This window comes from Xyrauchen texanus, chromosome 30 (assembly GCF_025860055.1).
Source record: "Xyrauchen texanus isolate HMW12.3.18 chromosome 30, RBS_HiC_50CHRs, whole genome shotgun sequence".
Taxonomy (NCBI): Eukaryota; Metazoa; Chordata; class Actinopteri; order Cypriniformes; family Catostomidae; genus Xyrauchen; species Xyrauchen texanus.
The window spans coordinates 6,345,552-6,365,388 of NC_068305.1; the positions used below are offsets into that span (position 1 = coordinate 6,345,552).

At 38.9% G+C, this 19,837-nt stretch overlaps 1 protein-coding gene across 1 annotated transcript in view; it reads left to right on the plus strand.

Annotated features, from left to right (window-relative positions):
• Positions 1-19,837, plus strand: part of arid1b (AT rich interactive domain 1B (SWI1-like)) — a 146,827-nt gene that overhangs the window by 89,123 nt on the left and 37,867 nt on the right. The window contains 4 exon segments of the mRNA XM_052098566.1: positions 7,429-7,540; positions 7,543-7,671; positions 14,625-14,714; positions 17,928-18,098. Of these exon segments, the coding sequence (XP_051954526.1) occupies positions 7,429-7,540; positions 7,543-7,671; positions 14,625-14,714; positions 17,928-18,098 (502 nt within the window).

Sequence of the window (19,837 nt, forward strand, 5' to 3'; positions counted from 1 at the left end):
ACCCCATAATGACAATGTGAAAGAAGTTTGTTAATTTATAAAAATAAAAAAAAAATCACATGTACATAAGTATTCACAGCCTTTGCCATGACACTCCAAATTGAACAGGTGCATCCTGTTTCCACTGATCATCCTTGAGATGTTTCTACAACTTGATTGGAGTCCATCTGTGGTAAATTCAGTTGATTGGTGTGGTAGATTCAGTTGCTCAATTTTGAGTGTCATTGCAAATATATATATAATATATATATATATACGCACACATAATGTATGTAGATATACATGTATGTAAGGGCTGTTGATTAAACACGTTATTTTAGAATTTAATTATATAAATTATTTATATAAAAATAGCAATAAAAAGAAATACAGTTAATCATGCCCCCAGATTGTAATAAAGAATATTCCTAACTCCTGTTTTCCTCTGGGGGTAGTAAATGAAACTCCAGCTGGTTTGGCAATGCATAGCTGGACAGACAAAAAAACCATTTAGGCTTGCTTGACACTAGCAACAACACATTTGCGTTCTTGCGTTCAAGCATAGCTGGATGGAGCGCAGTTCTGAATGCAGGGATCTCGAGACGGGGATATTATTGTTATTTGAGGGCCTTTCTCAGCAAATTTTTAAATATGCAATTAATTTGCCATTACTTCAATTCATTAAGTGTCATATCATGTAATTAATTTGATTAATCAGATGCACAGGTAGCTGTTTATACCTGCTGGATATTATTTCCTGCTGCACCTCTACCAGTGCCCTTCAGTTGTCCAGTTATGGGGTCATCAGCAAGGAGCCACCCATCACAGATGTTTCACCCCATTAATCCCGGAACATCTCCTGGTGATGGGGTAGTGGTCAGGGACGTCTCTGTGTCATCCCTCATAGCTGGAAACCAGATCCTTTCCATCCCCCCCCCCTCCAAGGTCCTCTTCTTTGTTGGAAAAGACTAGCTATCAGACTACACCTACCGCCCTCCAATGACAGGATGACAAACAGTGAGACTGGGTCAACCGGCTACCTAGCTTGGCATGGTTTTGCTCCCTTTACTCAATCCTTCTTCAGAAACCTCTGGATAAGGACAGAGTGGGTCAGTTGAAATAATTCATTTCGGACCGGTGACCGGTCGGTCAGCCTCACATCTTTCCGATTCCAAGCCGGTCCGTTTTGTTGCCAGCGGTGCAGGCAATAACGTCACAGCCGCACGTAAACATGTCATTGGCGTGGAAGATCATCACTGTGAAGAATACATAAAGTTCAACATTTTTAATAATTGTAAGGCCAAAGTAAACCGTGGGGGAACCACCACAATAACTTTCGGATCAACAAACCTAATTAGACATTTAAAACACAATCACCCAGCTGAACATGCCCATTTTAAAAAAGAAGCTAAAAAGTGACAAGCCAGAGCTCAGAGCCAGCCACAAGTCAGCAGCCTCTCCTAACATTCCTTGGTATGAGCAGCGAAAAGACCAAAGCAATTACAAGGAAAATTATGGAACTCATGGCCCTGGATGACCAGCTGTTCTCCATAGTTGAGGACAAAGGGTTCAGAAATCTGATAAATTTCCTCAATATAGAGTAGGAGGTACTTTCCGACATCGTGATGCCCGAGTTGTTTAATCTCGTATCATGTCACACACGCAGCCTGTTACCTGTCAACATTTGGGTACACAAATCTGGGAGAGGGGAAGTGGGGTGCTGGATTGCAGAGGCAGGCTAAATACATAGAAATTGTGCCGTTGTGATTTAATGTGCTGAGTAACGTAATTTTTCCCACCGTGTCCGATGTTAAAATCAGTGCGACACACATTGCAAAAGGCGTGGGCATTGTTGATATGGCTTCGGGATATCAAATAAAATTCTTCCATCCAGCTGTTGTTAAAATTACATGTATCTTTTGTTTTTTTTTACCGGAGCACCAGCTGAGTCTTCCTCTCCCATCTACCAGTAATGCATGATTTAACATCCCGCGTCTACTGCCTGCACAGATATCAACAGCGCAAATGGGTTGTAGGTTGCCCGGTTGAGGTTACAAATGATTTGTAATTTGTTTGATGTTCCGATTGTTTGAGTAGGATGCGTTTCATTCAAGATCTGGCAACTATACATATATAGTATATATATAACCTTGGAATAATATATTGATGTGATTATTCATATAACGTGGTTTGGGCCATACAAATTACGGGAGCTTTTTTTGGGAGAAATAACAAAACAGGAGACTCCCGGGAAAAACGGGAGTGTTGACAGGTATGGTTACAAGCCGTTCCCGAAGTAGTGCTCAGTTTTACAACTGATATTTGGACAACTAATGTAAGTTGAGCGTTTTGGACACTTCAGTTTTTCAGATCTTTAGAATTGTTTTGTTAGACGAGTAATAAAGAGAAAAAGGTCAATTTATAAAAATAGTGGAAAATTACATTTGTTATATAAAGCAACTCATTTGCAGTTGTTATTTGTACCTCTTTCCAGTCACAGAGCACTTTATTTTGAGAGTTGTTTAAGTGAGAGAAGATCCTGTAACTTAGTGCAGTTTGGGGGAAATTGTAATGTTTAATAATTTATTTTATTATGAAAATAAAATTTAGCATTGAAGAAAGGTAGATTTTGTTTGTATATGCAGTCAATAATGGTTCTTAGTAAGAAAATCGAAACCGGAAAAATCGGTATCGGCAGGTCACACCGGTAATCGGTGCATCTCTACACTTACTACCTCACCACATATCACAAATGTTCCATTTCTCAGCTTCCTCTGCCATTTCCTTCAAAGACTTCTTCAATGCTGATCCAATGATGGAAAATTTTTATTCATTGAGAGCTTTATATTTAAAATATTCTTAATAATGCTTTACAATTCCACACTTGATCCACATTGACTCCTGCTGTTAATGTAAATTTCTATTTCACTTCTATATAATGTTCTGCAAAGCTTGTATGTATGCTAAGTAACAGTAATCAAAGGTGCGGAGCTTAGTGAAGTTTTTTCTCTTCTTCAACAAAGCACCTCAGTCCATGTTTTGAATTCTTTCCAAGCTCCTTCAAAAACTGCAGAGCATCATATGGCCATGCCTGTCTGCCCAATTATCCTTGCATAATTCTTCCTGGTTTTAATTTACTTGAACGGGGGCTGTCATGTGGAATGATGAGCAATAGAACATTACTCAATCTCACCAATCAGAAGAGAGACCCACTACATTCATTATTTGTCTTCCTCTTTGCCGAGATGTGGAGGTTGAGAGATGGAAAGAGAGGGATTTTGAATGACCAATGAGCCTGAATAATTGCATTCATCAATTAAAGAAGCCAGAAACTTAACGAATATTAATAATTATGGACATAAATCAAGCCTCAGCTTTGTGCAAGGTTGAAGATGTAGGAGGTTTGGAAGATAAGCTTGCTGAAATGAATTGAACATGATGCCATTTTAAAACAAAATGTTTTACTTAAGTTAAAAGGAGAAATAGATATCGACCAGAGATCGAATATTGGCTCTCTGTGTCATACTGCAATTGTGTTCCACTGTATACCTTTATGTTGCTAGAATGACAATAAACTTAAACTTGAATTGAGCTTGACAACATATTTTAACCTTCTTTAATTTATTACAAAACCATTTATTAAAAAGCTCTGCTGTAATTATTTCATTCAGCTAGGTCTACAAATGTAATTTGAACAAAAACTGGCTCATATGGGAATTTTGTTAGTGAATTAGACAGCAGAGCTTGACAACAGACTGCAAGCTCACAACTTTTCATTTGATTTCTTTTGCCATGGCACTTTTGCCTTGTATTCAGAGGTGGCACTGCTTGCAGATTTCCGAAACATGCGACAGCAAGGGAAGACTCATTCATGAGTAAAGTGCTTACTCATTTTAGGTTTAGGGTTTGATTATAGTTTATTCGACCAATCAGGTAGCGTTTTCTGAAAAAAATTACCAAATTGTCCTATCAGGTATCACTTTCTTCATGAATAAAAATGACTTGAGCTGAGACTTTCCAGTGAAGAAATTTGCAAGTAGTTGGCCAGTAGTCTTCATGACACTTTGCCATTGAGGTCGATATGCAATATTGCATAAAACTTAGCAGGTGTTCCTCTTCATTCTTAACTAGGTTATCATAATTAAGTCTGCAATGTGAAGACTGAGTTTCCATCACAGTCATTCATTGAGCTCATGTGTAGTGGATTTAAGGGCTGATGGGAAGTTTTGTTCCTCAGCCTTTCAGCACCTGTTACAGGATAAGTCTAAAATTTTGAGACTGTTACAAGTAAAACATTTTGTTTTATTTCGCCTTGGGGCTTTTTAGTTCCAAAAGATTGTTTGTACTTTTGATGCCATACTATCAAAATCATCAATGATGCATTTTTGACCACGGGGAACAACACTGGGTGGTTCAACAACCACTCAAGCAAAGTTACTCTGCAGTAATCCAGGCAAGTAGCTGTTATCACCTCAACGTTTGGGAACTAATAATAGTTGTGCAGTTAATTAAGGCTATTTGCAGACATAACCTCAGTGCCTGTTGGTCTATGGCCTTGGCTACAAGCCAGACCACCCGTGGGGTAAAGACCTTGAGCTGGGGCCCCTAGTGAGAAGTGGATTTTTTTCACAGGTTTCAGATTGGTGCAGGTTCTAATTTTAGCAGCAGGCACTTGACATTTCTACAATATCTTCAGATTGACCTACATTTCTTTAAGCAGTTTTGAGTCTCTACAGGTTCAGAACTGCTGTTCTGCACTCTAAGATAGAAATCCTACATAAATAAGGACTGTTCAAATAATGCCTCCTTTCATGTGATACATAGGAATAAGAATCATAAGTAATTTAACAATTTCAGTTCCTTTTAATGATTCTTGTTACTTAATGGCACCATTAACTATTATATTAATACTTTTGAGGAAGAATTATTTGGAAACAAGAAATGCAATTCTTTGTGCATTTACTACCCTCAGCCTGTTGCCAAATTATGAGATTATTTCAGATTTCGACAAAACTCATTTATAGAGGTAAATTTAGTACAATTCTTGTAAAATATTTTTAGACTTTCTAGAGGCATAAATTAATAAATGTGACAAAATATTTAATTCATTAATTTATTATTTTATAAAATTCACAAATTATAAAAAAAATTATGTATAGTCTGGTGGACGTTCAACAGGGTTTCCGCGGGTCTTAAAGGGGTCATGACATGAGAAACCAAATTTGCCTTGATCTTTTGGTATATAAGAGGTCTTTGTATCATTAAAACGTCCTGCAAGTTTAATATTTTAAGACGTCCTCCCCATTCTAAACGAATCATTTATTTAATCAAGCTCAAAATACAGCTCGTTCTGGATTCATGGTTAGAAGTGACGTGACAGTTAGAAGTGACGTACCAGCGTTTGCATATGACCGCCTCCAGCACAAGATAACTACGCTTTAAGCGCAAGACAACTACGCTCATTTCGTATCGCCGTGCGCCTCACAAGTGTTCAGTCGATGGACAGCGAGCTCTGACAGAGACTACTTATGCACAGGAAAATTACGATGCCACACAGATGTGCTGTTCCTGGCTGTGGTCAAACAAAACCTCTGAATAAGCTGCCGAAAGATCCAGACGTCTGGGAAAAATGGATGCAGTTTATTTGCAGTTTATGGATGCAGTGACGTCCCAGTCACGGCAGTGTTAACTTAAGCGTTTGTTCTGTACATTTTAAGGATGACTGTTTTGAGAACAAATCTCAATATGATGCTGGCTTTGCCAGAAAACTGTTGCTCAAAGATAAGTCCGTGCCGAATATTCTGGGAACAACGACGACGCAAACTGTAAGTAATCTATTTTAAACTTTAAACTACTTTTTAAAGCGCAATTTCATTCATTATGAATAATCACAGTGTTTTTACTTAGTTTACTTGCATATTGTTCTGGCTGGGTGGTCAATAATTGATACATAGGCACTGGCGTTACCCAATCATAACAGTGAGCGTTAACACTGAAGTCTTAAATGGAAAACGCCTCCAAAACAGACTGTTTGAATCAGAGGATGAGAAACAGGGTGGGAAAAGGTCATAAATCACTAGATTTTAAAAGTTTTTCTTAAAAAAAAATATATTAATACTATAATTGCACCTAAGGGAACATAATAATACAATAAAAAAAACCCATGTCATGACCCCTTTAAAAAGTCTCATTTCGCCCCTTCGCAAGATAAGGCCTTAAAAAGGTCTTAAATCGGAGCAACAAGTCTTAAATTCATAATGTCATGGCATTACATGTTGTATGAGAGATTGTTTTCTCGTTGCGTTTAAGTAGGGTGACCAGACGTCCCATTTTGAAGAGGTGTGTCCCGACAATTCTCTAAACATTGTAATTATGTACTGGTTTCAGCTTGTAGGTTCTCTGATTTTTTTTTTTTTACTTACACTTGATGTACTCATTTTTCTTCTCGCTATTGTCTTTGGTATCGTTGGCAGATAAGAGAAGAAATTTTGAAGCGTTGCACGCTGATTTGATGATACTTTCATTCTAGTCTTTCTGCAAATCTGCTGAAATGTATCTGGATACCATGGCAATGACGTCATCCTGTCTTTCAGCACAAGTAGAAATGCACTAATAAAAAAATTATTTTCAACAACGAGCTGAAAGAAGCCGATCTATTTCTTCGTGCAGCACGTGAATATGTAAGCAAGTATTTTTCAGTAATGTTCCCCATGAGTAAATCAGACAATGTCACATTTTGACAGCTACACTGCATGTTTTACGTAGTACAAGCACTTATATGTTCAGATGTGTGGGTTGTATTTTGAATTTTTAATAGTTTTAATATCGATTACAATGTTGTGATCCATTTCATAATTACACATGCAATATGACATCATATGGATAGTTTAGGCTACATGGAATTTGTACATTTAAAAAAGCAAAAATGTTGTTAAATCGTGAATTTTTTTTTCACAAACTATATAGCCTATTATACAGTTAAGTGGAGAAGTTTGCATAACCCTTTTGTTTTTATAAGTTTCCACACCCTTTTCAGAATGTATACAAATTTAGATTATAATTTGTATGTAGTACTGCCCTTCAAAAACTACATAAATCAAAATGTACTCTTATTTACACAAATCGTGCTGTTCAAAGTTTGCGCCCCTTGGTTCTTCTTATGTTGCCTTCTTGAGCATCAATAATTGTTTACACCTTTTGTAATAGTTGTGTATTAGTCTCTCAATTGTCAAAATCTGGACCTCACACACACACACACATTCCTTACATTTTCTTTAGTTGGTCTTAAAAAGGTCCTAAATTTAGCTTCATAATACCTGCAGAAACCCTGTTCAAGAACATTGGCACAGCACCTTTTCATTTTTGTATTACCTATTTCTAAAATACATATTTTGATAAATATGAACTAATGATCTTAAATATCAGCTTCTTCTTGTGCATCTGTTTCAGGATCTCTCTGGCTCTATAGATGACCTCCCCACAGGAACCGAGGCGGGTCTCAGTTCAGCCGTCAGTGCTTCAGGTTCCACCAGTAGTCAGGGCGAGCAGAGTAACCCCGCCCAGTCCCCTTCTCGCCCCACGCCTCGCCCCGTGTCCCCAGCATGCGCAGTGGACCCTCACCCTCACCGGTCGGCTCACCAGTTGGCTCCAGTCAATCACGCTCTGGGCCTATATCACCTGTCAGTGGGCCAGGTAAACACCTGACCCGATAAAACATCCTGTGTGAAAGAGAATGTTTTTGTTTGTTTCATTAATATTGCAAGTAGATATAGAATATTCTAGATGATAATAAAATTATTTTGTTTGTGACTAGAAATTTTATTTATAAAATATTTGGTCATTCTATAGTATAAAATTTACAAAAGACTCTGTGTGAGAAATAAATGTTTTCTTGTGATTTGAATAATGTAGAGAAGTAAAAAAAAAAAAAAACATTTTATACTACAAAAAAAAATCTACAGGAACATTTTCTTATTAAATATTCTTCACTGCAAAATTCTTTGGGAACACCATGTTCTTGTACTTGGTACAGACAGTCAGACTTCCATTGTAGCACACAGCATCTTTAGAGCATTCTCAAATCATATGCAGAAATAACATGATCATCAGGTTTTGGTCATGCCAGCTTAAGAGCATGCTGTAGTTATAAGCAAAAGTGCAGATCTCAAATACTAAGAAACTCAGACATTTTTCAATTAAACATTTACACAAATCGTTTCTCTGATAATTTGTCATTAAAAATAAAAATATAAGGACTTTCACTTGTTGACTCAACTGTATATCAGTACATTAGTAGACTATACATTTATTTATTACACTGCTTTCTGGGATACTTGAAGAATATTCCGGGTTCGGGGGCCTGGTTAGCTCAGTGGTAAAGACGCTGGCTACCACCCCTGGTTTGCGAGTTCGAATCCCAGGGCGAGCTGAGTGACTCCAGCCAGGTCTCCAAAACAATCAAATTGGCTCGGTTGCTAGGGAGGGAAGAGTCACTTGGGGTAACCTCCTTGTGATCACTATAATGTGGTTTGCTCCCAGTGGGGCATGTGGCGAGTTGTGCGTATATGCCGCTGTGGATGGCGTGGGCCTCCACACGTGCTATGTCTCCACGGTAACGTGCTCAACGAGCCACGTGATAAGATGCATAGATTTATGGTCTCAGATGCGGAGGCAGCTTAAAGCAAAATTGGGAATTGGGCATTCCAAATTGGGAGAATAAAAATAAATGAATATTCCATGTTCAATGCAAGTTAAACTTGAAGGACAGCATTTTTGACATAATGTTGATTACCATAAAAATGTATTTTGACTGGTTCTTCCTTTTCTTAAAAAAAAAATTATAATCTGGGTTACAGTGAGGCATTTAAAATGAAAGTGAAGGAGGTCAATCCATAAACATTTGTATACTCAAGGTTTCAAAAGTAGAACAACGCGCATGTTAACATGATTTTTGTGTGACAAAATCGCTTACCAACCTTTTATGTTTAAAGTTATATCCAATTTTACAACTGTTGCCATGACAACGTAACATTGTAAACCCTAAAATGACCAATTTAAAGGGGTCATGACATGAGGAATTTTACTACAAGAGGTCATTGTACAATAAAAACATATTGTAAGTTTTAAAACTCAAAGCTTCCTCTCCAGTCCAAAAAGAAAATGTATTGTTTTATTGTATTTTATTGTATTATTGTTATTAATTGTGATGTCACAGTGATGTGTCATTTGCATTGTCCACACCTCCACAACATACGTAATTGTCGCTTCTGGTGAGAGAGAAAAAGCAGCTAGGATACTGTAGCACAGTATGCGTGTGTGTGACGAGTGTGACGAGGAGGAGGGTGTGGCCAGGCCGTGAGGTGCATGTTGTTTTAAGTTGAGTTTTACCATTAAACTTTGTTTACTGTTCAGACGATTCCCACCTCCTCCATGCCCATCCTTTAACTGTTACTGTCTCGTACCCTTCATCTCAGGGAACCGAGTTCCCTATCGATTCAGTTTACTCGACATTGCCTTAAGCACTATGGGGAATGGTATCCCATCACGCCGCACTATGTGACATTACACTCCCAGAGTGATAATATTACATATAGTCATAAGAAGTCACAGACCGATGACTTATAAGTCATATTAAAGTGTATATGAATTGCCCACATGGCGACTGCCAGATGGAAACTAATGTAGTCTGGGATCTGTATGTAGTAATGGATTATGCACAATATGGATTATTAACTCTTTCAACACAAGGTTGGGAAAGTAGGTTTAATTTCTTATGGGAGTGTTTATGACTTTAAATGAAGCTGTTCAACAGCATATAATTAGGTGGCTATGTTGACTATTGTTGGTAGCCCACCCATTATAAGGTCTTTGGCTCACCCGCTTTAAAGTCAGAAGCGCTCTATACAGAGAGGACTTTATAAAACCATGCAAACGTGTTTTGTGAGGACCATCCTACTGCCAAACATATGTCTTGTAAGGACACACTATTTGTCCACACCCATGAAGAAGCCATGCCTCTGGTTGAATGTGCTTTGACACCAATATGGAAATTCACGCCCTGTGATTAATAAACGAGGGAGATTGCGTCAACGATCCATTGAGAGAGCCTTTGTTTGGAGATGGACATTCCTTTTGTGCATCTTTCATAACAAATAAAGAGCTGATCCGACAGCATATACTGACAGGTGCGCTCAATATATGTATGCAATGCTCCCACCGGGCATAACATATGCATAGATTGCTCTTCATCTGAATTAAATGGTGGGTGGAAGAAGGCTTGTAAATGAACCACCTGAGCCCTGAAGGACTTTGATAAAACCTTAGGCATGTAGCCTTTTCTTGGTTTAATGGTGGCTTTTGACAGATCAGGACCACTATCGAGAGCTAGTCTCCAGGGCGTGGTATGCTGAAATAGTCGCTACATAAACCTTGAGCATTGATGGGGTAAGATCAGACCGCTCTTGAAGGAATGTCAAAATCTCAGCTATGGGGTCATTCACCAGGTTTTTACAACGTGAAGAGCATCAGTTTGCAAACACGTGCCATTTAAGTGCAAAGAGGCATCTCGTGGACAGTGCTCTAGCCTGTAAAATGGTATCCATCAACGACTGAGCCAATTCTGGCTTGTCCAATGTGCTCCATTCAGAGGCCACATATGTAGGTTTCACAGCTCTGGATGGGGATGCCAAATCATGCCTTGTGCTTGAGAGAAAAGGTCTTTCCTCAGCGTTATTTCCCACAGAGGGCCATCTAGTATTTCTGTCATCTCCAGAATATAAAACTGATTGGGGCATTTCGGCACAATTAATAGAACTGTTTCCCTGTCCTCTCAGACATTGCTGATAACAGAATGAAAGAGGCGCACCGGGGGAAAATGCATACTTGTGTTTCACCGGCCATTTGTGAGCCAATGCGTCCAGGCCCAGCAGAGCTTGGGACATGGAGTACCAGAGGGGACAGTGGCCGTTCTCCATGGAGGCGAATAAGTGGACTTTTGTTTTGCAGAATATTTCCCAAATCCTCATCACTGTTTGAGGATGAAATCTCCATTCCCTTGGTAATACTCCCTAGCATGACAACAGATCCACTCTGAAATTCAGACGGCCAGGAACATGTGTTGCACACAGCGAGAAGAGGTGACGGCCACTCCATTGGAGGAGACGTTGTGTCATGCTCATTAATTGTGGTGATCAGAGTCCACCCTGGTGATTTATGGACACCACTAGTGTTGTGTTGTCTGAACAAGTCGGAATGAATGAAATGACTTCAGTGGCAAGGTTTCCCCCAGTTTGAACTGAGGCAGGCTCCGAAGAATAGTCTGTATGCGGTTGTTCGTGAGGTGCACATGCAAACTCACAGAGCCGAGACAAACCCCTAAAAAGGAGATTTGCTGGCTGGGGAAAAGTGACCTTTTCACCCAGTTGACATTCAGACCCAGAATTTTCAGATGGCAAAGCACCAAGTCTCTGTGTTCTTTCAATAGTGACTGTGATTGGGCTAGTAATATCGTTGAGGTATTTCACATTTCACATTTACATTTACATTTACATTTATGCATTTGGCAGATGCTTTTATCCAAAGCGACTTACAGTGCACTTATTACAGGAACAATCCCCCCGGAGCAACCTGGAGTTAAGTGACTTGCTCAAGGACACAATGATGGTGGCCGTGGGGTTAGAACCTGTGACTGATTAACAGCCCTGTGCTTTAGCCACTACGCCACCACCACTCAAATCACACACACACAGTTTTCAAAACACACACACAGTTAATTTTCTATAGGGTGAGCGCCACATTGAAACACTTCGTGAACGTGCAGGGAGCCAGAGACAGACCGAAAAGAAGGACTTTGAATTGATATGCAGTCCCTTCAAACGTGAGTCTCAAAAACCGCCTGTCACACTGTGCAACTGGAACATGAAAGTATGCGTCCTTCAGGTCTATTGATGCAAACCAGTCAATAAGATCTGTTCCCGAGTTATCATTTTGAATGGGCGCTTTGCGAGCATATAATGAGAAAATTACGGCTGTAAACCTCGCTATGCATGTTGCAGTCTGGGACAGTCTCTATCGCGTTTTATGTGCAACACCGGTGCATCCTGTGGTCAAACCTCAGATTTTAAAACACAGGTGAAGCAAGGTGTCAGTGTACAAACTGAATAGTATAACCATGCTCGATTGTCTGATCAAACGTCGACAGGCAAGGACGTTTGATCAGATGTTCAGGAGGCTCGCAGGGCTTGCGCCGACACGATATCCTCCTCTTTTTCTTCCAGCTCAACCTTACTGCCCCACTGTGCCTCCTCATGTAGTTCCTCGGGACTTAGCACTGAAGAGGCGGTTGGGCAGGTACGAGAGACTGGATCTTTCCTCAGAACGAGGTCAATCCTAGAGGGCAACTTTCTGAGATTCGTGCCCTCACAGTGAGGGCAGTCTGTCTCCATGAGAGCTGCTTTTGCTTGGCCACAGCCCAGGCAGTGAACACAGCTCTTGTGCTCATCAGATAGTGGGATGTGCAGTTCACATAGGAAACACTTGCAGAACAACATCTTTAAAAAGACACATATCATGCAAGTGGCTCTTCAGTAAATATTGTATATTTATAAAAAGGATACAGTAACTCCAGCCAGACCGCTGTGGGAAGCAGGTAGAATTTCACGTCTGAATTGAAGAACCCGTTCACCAAGAGCGTCTTCTATGGTGATGTGGAGAACTCTTCACCGGAACACACAGGGGAGCGGAAAGCCTCTCAGTGCAGACGCTGAGCACAGACAACGAGTCGCCTTGTTCGTCTTTTGCTGAGCAGTTCCATCTGCTGTAAGTGTATATCGACGGCAAAGTAGAAGGGTTCCAAGACTAAGTTCTGTAGTCTTGAAGGAAGAAAGTTCTGACGAAATGGTGGCTGAGTGCCTGTTTATATAGGCCAACTGCGTGCCTAAATGCAGGGCTCAGACACCATTGCCAATCAGAAGATTGGTGTGGTTTAATAAGGGTTAACAAGGTCATCTAGAAGGACTTCCCCCTTTGTGCTTGTGACAATATCGAGTGAACTGAATTGATAGGGAACAATGAAGTATATGGCAGTAAGGCTGCCTGCTTCCTCTCTGCTTTTGTCTCTTTATAGCCACGATGTCCTGCATTTTGGCTGAAATGAATGCATTGGGATGCCAGTTTTCCCTTATTTAAGTGGCAAATTTATCAAGGGATACTATAATAACACTCTCCCTACAGCTGGATACACATTTATTAACAGTCACTTTTGCACGTTGTGTTTGACTGTTTAAATAGCATTATTTTATCAACAAATTATGAACAACTGTTGTTGTATGATTTTTTGCATTACATAATTGGGACATACGTTAATTTGTTTATATCAATGATTATCTGGCCTGTGCGCTTTTTGGGGATTTCGTATGTTGCTTGCAAGATTTCATTATTTTATTCTTGGAAAAAACTGTTAAAATCTTGACAATCTTTTGGAACTGTCTAAAGGCCAAATGACTAAAGGGCTTTTCATTTTTTAACCTTGTTAGCCAATCATAACAGTTGGTGTGTCTTGATGGTGACATACACAGAAGCCATGGTAGAAAAAAACACTTTACTAACATTAAAAATGAATGTCAAGGATGAAAATAAAATAAGGCATTCATGTCATGACCCCTAGAAACAACTTTCAGCTCAAATATTACTCAAGTCTTAACTGAGGAATAATTTAAGTGATCTTATAAAATTACAAGCTTCGTGTAATTCGCAGAAGCCTTCAAACACTCCAAAAATCGTCCCCATTCACATCCATTGTACGTGTCTCACTGTAACCATGATTTTTGCTTTTTTTTTTTTAAGAAAAGGAGATTTTTGTTGTTGTTGCTGCTGTGGTAATTAACATTATGCCACAAATGCTTTTGATTGAGCTTATCTTGTATTAAACCCAGAATATTCCTTTAATTCTTACTGGTGTTTTGCATCATTTAGTGCTGAAATATTTTGAAAATGTACTGTTGTTTTGGAAACACTGTATAACTGACAACTCATCTGAGAAAAGACTGCTGCAGACAGCAGTGGCTCACTGGCAGGATTCAAGCTAACTTTAAAACAAGTCACCCAGTCATTAAAATAGTTTTGAAAGTCTGTTAGCAGTTTAGAGTCACTTTGATACAATTACTGTCCTGCTGTGTGCTGCATTGTTAGTCGGGCTTGTTTGATAGCCAGGCAGCTGCAAGCTTCATGCAGCTGAAGCTGCTGTTTTTCCTTTCCATTCTGGATGTCACTAACAAGGTCTACGGAAGAGCGTTTACCCTGTTGCACACTAAACTGCCTCATCCCTACTGGGAGAACTGACAACCATTAGCTGCACACAGGACTGGCCCTGACATGTGATCTCTGGGCCATTACTGGAGAGGAAATATCTCAACTTTCACATACATACACAGTTGCTCCTGGGAGGCTTGTTTAATAAAATCTAGCTTTAAACACCTCTCATGGGACATGAGGTTAGATATTCTGCACTCTAAGTTAATTCATCTGCCGTTTATCCTGAAAAGTAGCTCTTGTATTACACCTTTAACTGTGTTTGTGGTTTCATGCATGTGTTTGTGTGAAACACTGTGGGATTTACGCACATATGTGTGTTTTTCCCACACAAAAAGGTACACAGATGGCCCCACAGACCCCAGGGAATGTTCCAGACGTGGGCTCTCATTCTACCCACAGTCAGTCGCCCATGTCTCAGGAGAGAGGTGAGTCACAGTCACAGACTCTATTAGCAGTCAGCAGGAATGCAGACCTAGTTAATAATTTTGGTGCCTGTTGGCACGCAAGATTTAATCCCCCTACAGAATCATGTCCCCCTTGGACCCCAAAAGGTAGCTGTTTGCAGTGCTTGGTCAAAAACGCATTGATATCTTGTTTTAGATAATCAAATAGCATATTTGGTTATCGTTTTGTAGCAGTAGAAGCTGTGAATAATAAATAGTACAAATAAATAATGTAGTAACTTGCGTAGCTTATATGCTAAGCTAGCAGGCTAAGTAGTTAACAGTATGCTAAACCAGTAGGCTAACTGGTTAATGTGCTATGGCATCAAAATCCCACCAAATGTATTGCGGTTACAGATCCAAAAATAAGTGCGAATCAAATAATAATAAGCGCAAAAGTAAATAAAAAGAACAGATAAAATAAACGAGCATGAATCAAAAATATATAAACATTTAAATTATGCTGCAAAAAAAATTTTTTAAAAATAAAGCAAAGTCATCAGAATTGCAAACAAAATCATGTTTTCCTGGGTTATATTACAGTTTTTTGTGCTCTGACAATTTTGCTCATATTTTCATTTTTTTGTACGCTTACACAGTATTTTTCTTTGCTTTTGTGTCCAAGTTCTGCGCTTGATTTTCCAAAACTTGTGAGTAGAGTTTAATGTAAATCAGGGGGCATTTTGCATTCCTATTGGTTCACTAGTTCTTGATCGACAACTCCTCTAGCCAATTATTCGAACAGGGGAGGTGGGAGTTTAAGCATTATTTAAGACTTACTTTTTTGTAGGTTATTGGCTGCAAAACAACAACAATCAAGGCTGGGTTGGTGTAGATGTTTGATGCATGTTTTTTGACTTTGCATGTTTTTGGTTTTTTTTAAGGATATTTTAAATGTCTTTATATATTTTTGATTCATGCTTGTTATTTTTTGATCTATACTTATTATTTTGATTTGCACTTTTGATTTATTTTTGCGCATATTTTCTTTTATCTGCGCCTATTTTATTTTGATTCAAGCTTATTATTTTTTGATCCGTGACCGCATAATACATTTAGTGGGATTTTGATCCCATATTGTTCAAGCTAACTGAAAAAACAAAATGAGTAATGTTTAATTTGACCATTTGTAAGCTTGGTTATAAAGTATGAAATGTGACATTTTATTCAAAACACATTAATTGTACATAGTTACATAGTTGACATAATATAATGACATATGCATATATTATAAAGCAATTTTGTAGGATTGATCCTCAGAAATAAAATTTTCAAATAACCAAGAAATGTATTGTCAATTAACTTTAACTAGGCTGCATTAGAATATTTTCAGCAGGGACATCACAGGCTTCTCTCCATTTTTAGTAAATAAACAAAAACTATTTGATTACACTTAAAAATCTGGTCAATTAGATGTCAAATCATTCTAAAGTCAAATATTAAATCAAATCACTTTATTGTCACACGACCATGTGGGTGAAAGTCTTGTCTGCAGTTCCGAGCAACATAGCAGTCATGACAGTGACGAGACATATACCAATTACAATAAACATCAGATTTACACAACACAATTTACATATCTAAATGTACACATAATTACACAACACGATAATATACAATGTATAAACAATACACACAATATAGAATCCAAAATATGTATTTAATCTCACACTTATGTGTAATTATTCAGTAAAGAAACGGTAAACAAATGTTTGTCAGTGAGATATAGACCTTATTCACGCTAGCACCATCAATGGGCTGTACTGCAGTTCAAAGTGTTTTTGGATCGTTCTGTGGACAAAACATTGATAAAATATCTGTCCAAGAACATTCAGTATACAAAGAACTTTAGAAAATATGAGTTGTGGAAAATCAGATGTGATCTAGTAGCTTCATACAGCTTTATACTATCCTTGCCATTGAAGAGATGGTAAGTCTATCCCTCACAGCCTCGTTTTCATTCCAATTAAAAATCAAATATGGTGCTAATGTTAATAAGGTCTTGTTGTCTATTATACATAGTTTCTTAGAAGCAGTAGATTATTTAGAAAAATAGATAAAAGATGGTAAAAATAACCAATACAACAACCATATACTGTAATTTCTTATTAGGCTGTTAAACAAAAATGCAGAATTCTAGGAATGGTAGTTTATTGGAAACACATATAAAACCTAAAAAGAACGTTCAAGTCAAGTAATTTTTATTGTATAGCGCTTTTCACAACACGCATCATTTCAAAGCAGAAAATCATGCATTAACAGAAAATGAAACTGTAATATCTATAAAGTCTTAAGAGTCATCATTGTGTAGTTTGATTAAATATGATTGTAAATTGTGTATATAAAGTAAAGAATTAAAGAACAATTGTATTTAGAATGCCAGTGATCAAGCCTAAGGAGACTGTAGCAAAGAACACAAAACTCCATAATATGTTGATTAATGGAGAAAAAAAATAGCCTTGGGAGAAACCAGGCCCAATGTGGGGGCCAGTTCCCCTCTGGCTAAACAACATGAATATAATGCCAATATTAGTTATTTGTGTTCAGTGCACTCCTAGAATGCGTTCCTAGAATGTTAGGAATTAGTTAACCCCCAATTAAAACACATCCTTAAGGCTGTAGGTTTGAATAACAGCTGATCAGCATTGAGTTTTTTGCCCTCATCACTTAATGTTTTGCAGTGACAGTGAAAAACCGCATCATAAACAGAAAACTCAACATTTACAAAAGGAATCTTTTTTTTTTTTTATGATTTTCTTTCATAAAGGGAAAGTTCTCCCAATAATGAAAATTCTGAAATCATTTACTCTGTTTCGAATGATATTTTAAACCTCTGTGGATTTCTTTCTTCAGTGGAACACAAAAGGAGATAATAGGCAGATTGTTAGCCTCTGTCACAAATAACTTTCATTCTATGGAAGAAAAAAAGATGCAATGAAAGTGAATAGTGACTGAGACTGTCAGTCAGAAACATTCTGCCTAACATCTCATGTATTACATGGAAGGAAGTGTGTCATGCATTTGGAACAACATCAGTGTAAGTAAATGATGATAGAATTGACAATTTTAGGCCAAAATATCCCTGTAATGTTTTTGAACAGTTTAACGTGATGATTTAAATGTCCTTTTGTTGTTAGTTTGAGTAGTCATTGTCTTTAAGCGCTCATCTCTCCCTTCTGTTTTTTTGCTTTTTAGGATATACTCCTAACATGCAGCGCAATGCACCTGGTCCCCAGTTTGGACCCCAGCAGCCCGGACCCTCTATGTCCCCACACTCCTGTCCTCCTGGCTCTATGCACCACAGTGTGGGCTCCTATCAGCTAGGCCCCTCTTATGGGCAGCAGAGTGGCCAGTATGGCCCTTCAGGTAACAGTCGCATCACCAGCTCTTCTGAAAACAATACAAGGTTTGCCAAAATCTTAAGTTTGTTGTTAATGTAAGGATTTGTTTCTTGGGATTTTCCAACATTAAAGGCCGTTACCATGTCTAGATTCGCCCCACGATCATTTACTTTAATGTTGTTCCAAACCTGAAATGACTTGCTTTCTTCCAGGAAACACAAAAGGAGACATTTTGATGAATGTATACACTGCTCTTTTTCATATTTAATAAAGCAAAAGCATAAAGTGACCAGGGGCTGTTAAGCTCCCAAAAAACAACATCAAACAGACAAACATTAAAATAGTCCACGATAAATGCACTATTTTCCAAGGTTATAGTCAATGATAGCTTTGTGTGTGGAAAAGACAGAAATTTAAGTCATTACTTACTAAAAGTTTCACTATAGAAAGATGGCTTGGAATGAGGGTGAATAAATGATGACGGAATTTTTATTTTTTGGGTGAACTATCCCTTTAAGTGTCTGTTCTTATTCCAGCTGTGTGAGTTTGATAGAGGTCTCAGCAGTAATTCATCATGAATGTTATTGCATTCTGGTGTAATAAATGAATGGGGGCCAAGCATGCATTTATAATGTCATTTCCTCCACTTTGCCTGATTTATTGTCTCTGTTGTCCTGTATCACTCCAATGACTGACAGCTGGATCAAGACAACAGAAATGGAGTGTGCTGCCGCAGTTGCAGTCCTGACACTGAATGAGCTATACTGCCAGTCGAGCACAAAAGAGCTTACATAGTTTGATTTAAATATTTATTTAGCCATGGGAACCTGCCTCCATATGGTTCATTTTATCCTGAAGTCTCCTGATAATGTTAGTAAAGATTTCTTGCAACAAAAACACCCCTTTCCACCCTCTCTCTGACCCTTAACCCCTTACACTCTGAAGGCATATTTAAGAATGCTGTGCTTAAATGGCATACCCATTGTAAGAGCTTACAACTCTTATTCCATCACTTATAAAATGTGCGCGTTGAGCGCTCTTGTGTGCAGTCTATGTATGTGCGCTCTGGGTGTTCTCACCTACATGGGACCCACGCACCTTTCCAAATATGGAATCTAATACACTCTAGACATCCAATGAGGATGATCTAACACATCTATGACAAGAAGCTGCTGCATACGCAGCTGCTGTGTGTCTTTATGCTTGTCTTTTAAGATTACATTAAACATTATTTTGACTGTTCAGCCAGTTCCCGCTGCCTCCTTGAACATTTTAACCTTTTTAATTTGGTTCCTGGAAACCTGGGAAGGAGGAGGGATGCAGATCGTGGAGTCCTTGCCAGCTGCCTGGATGCGGAGGAATAGCCGCTGTCTGCGAGGGAAGGAGGGGCTCACTGCCAGCCGCCTGGAGTGGTGGAGCCACAGCCAAGGGCAGAGGAGCTCGCTACCGGCCGCCAGAATGCAGAGGGATCGGAGGAATGGCCTCTGTCCGCAAAGGGAGGAGGGGCTCACTGCGAGGAGAGGGATAAGTTCGAGCCAGATGCGACTCCAGTAGACGGCCACGGCTGCTCCTTTCTGCGGACAGCAGCAGTGAGGACTCCACGACAGCGCATCCCTCCTCCTTCCCGAGTTTCGGAACAATGTAACCGTTCAAAAGAGGCGGGAACCACCTGACCAGACAAAATAATGTTTAATGAAATCTTAAAAAGACACAAACATAAACACACACGGCAGCTGTGTGTGTCTCTCTCTCTCTCTCACTCGA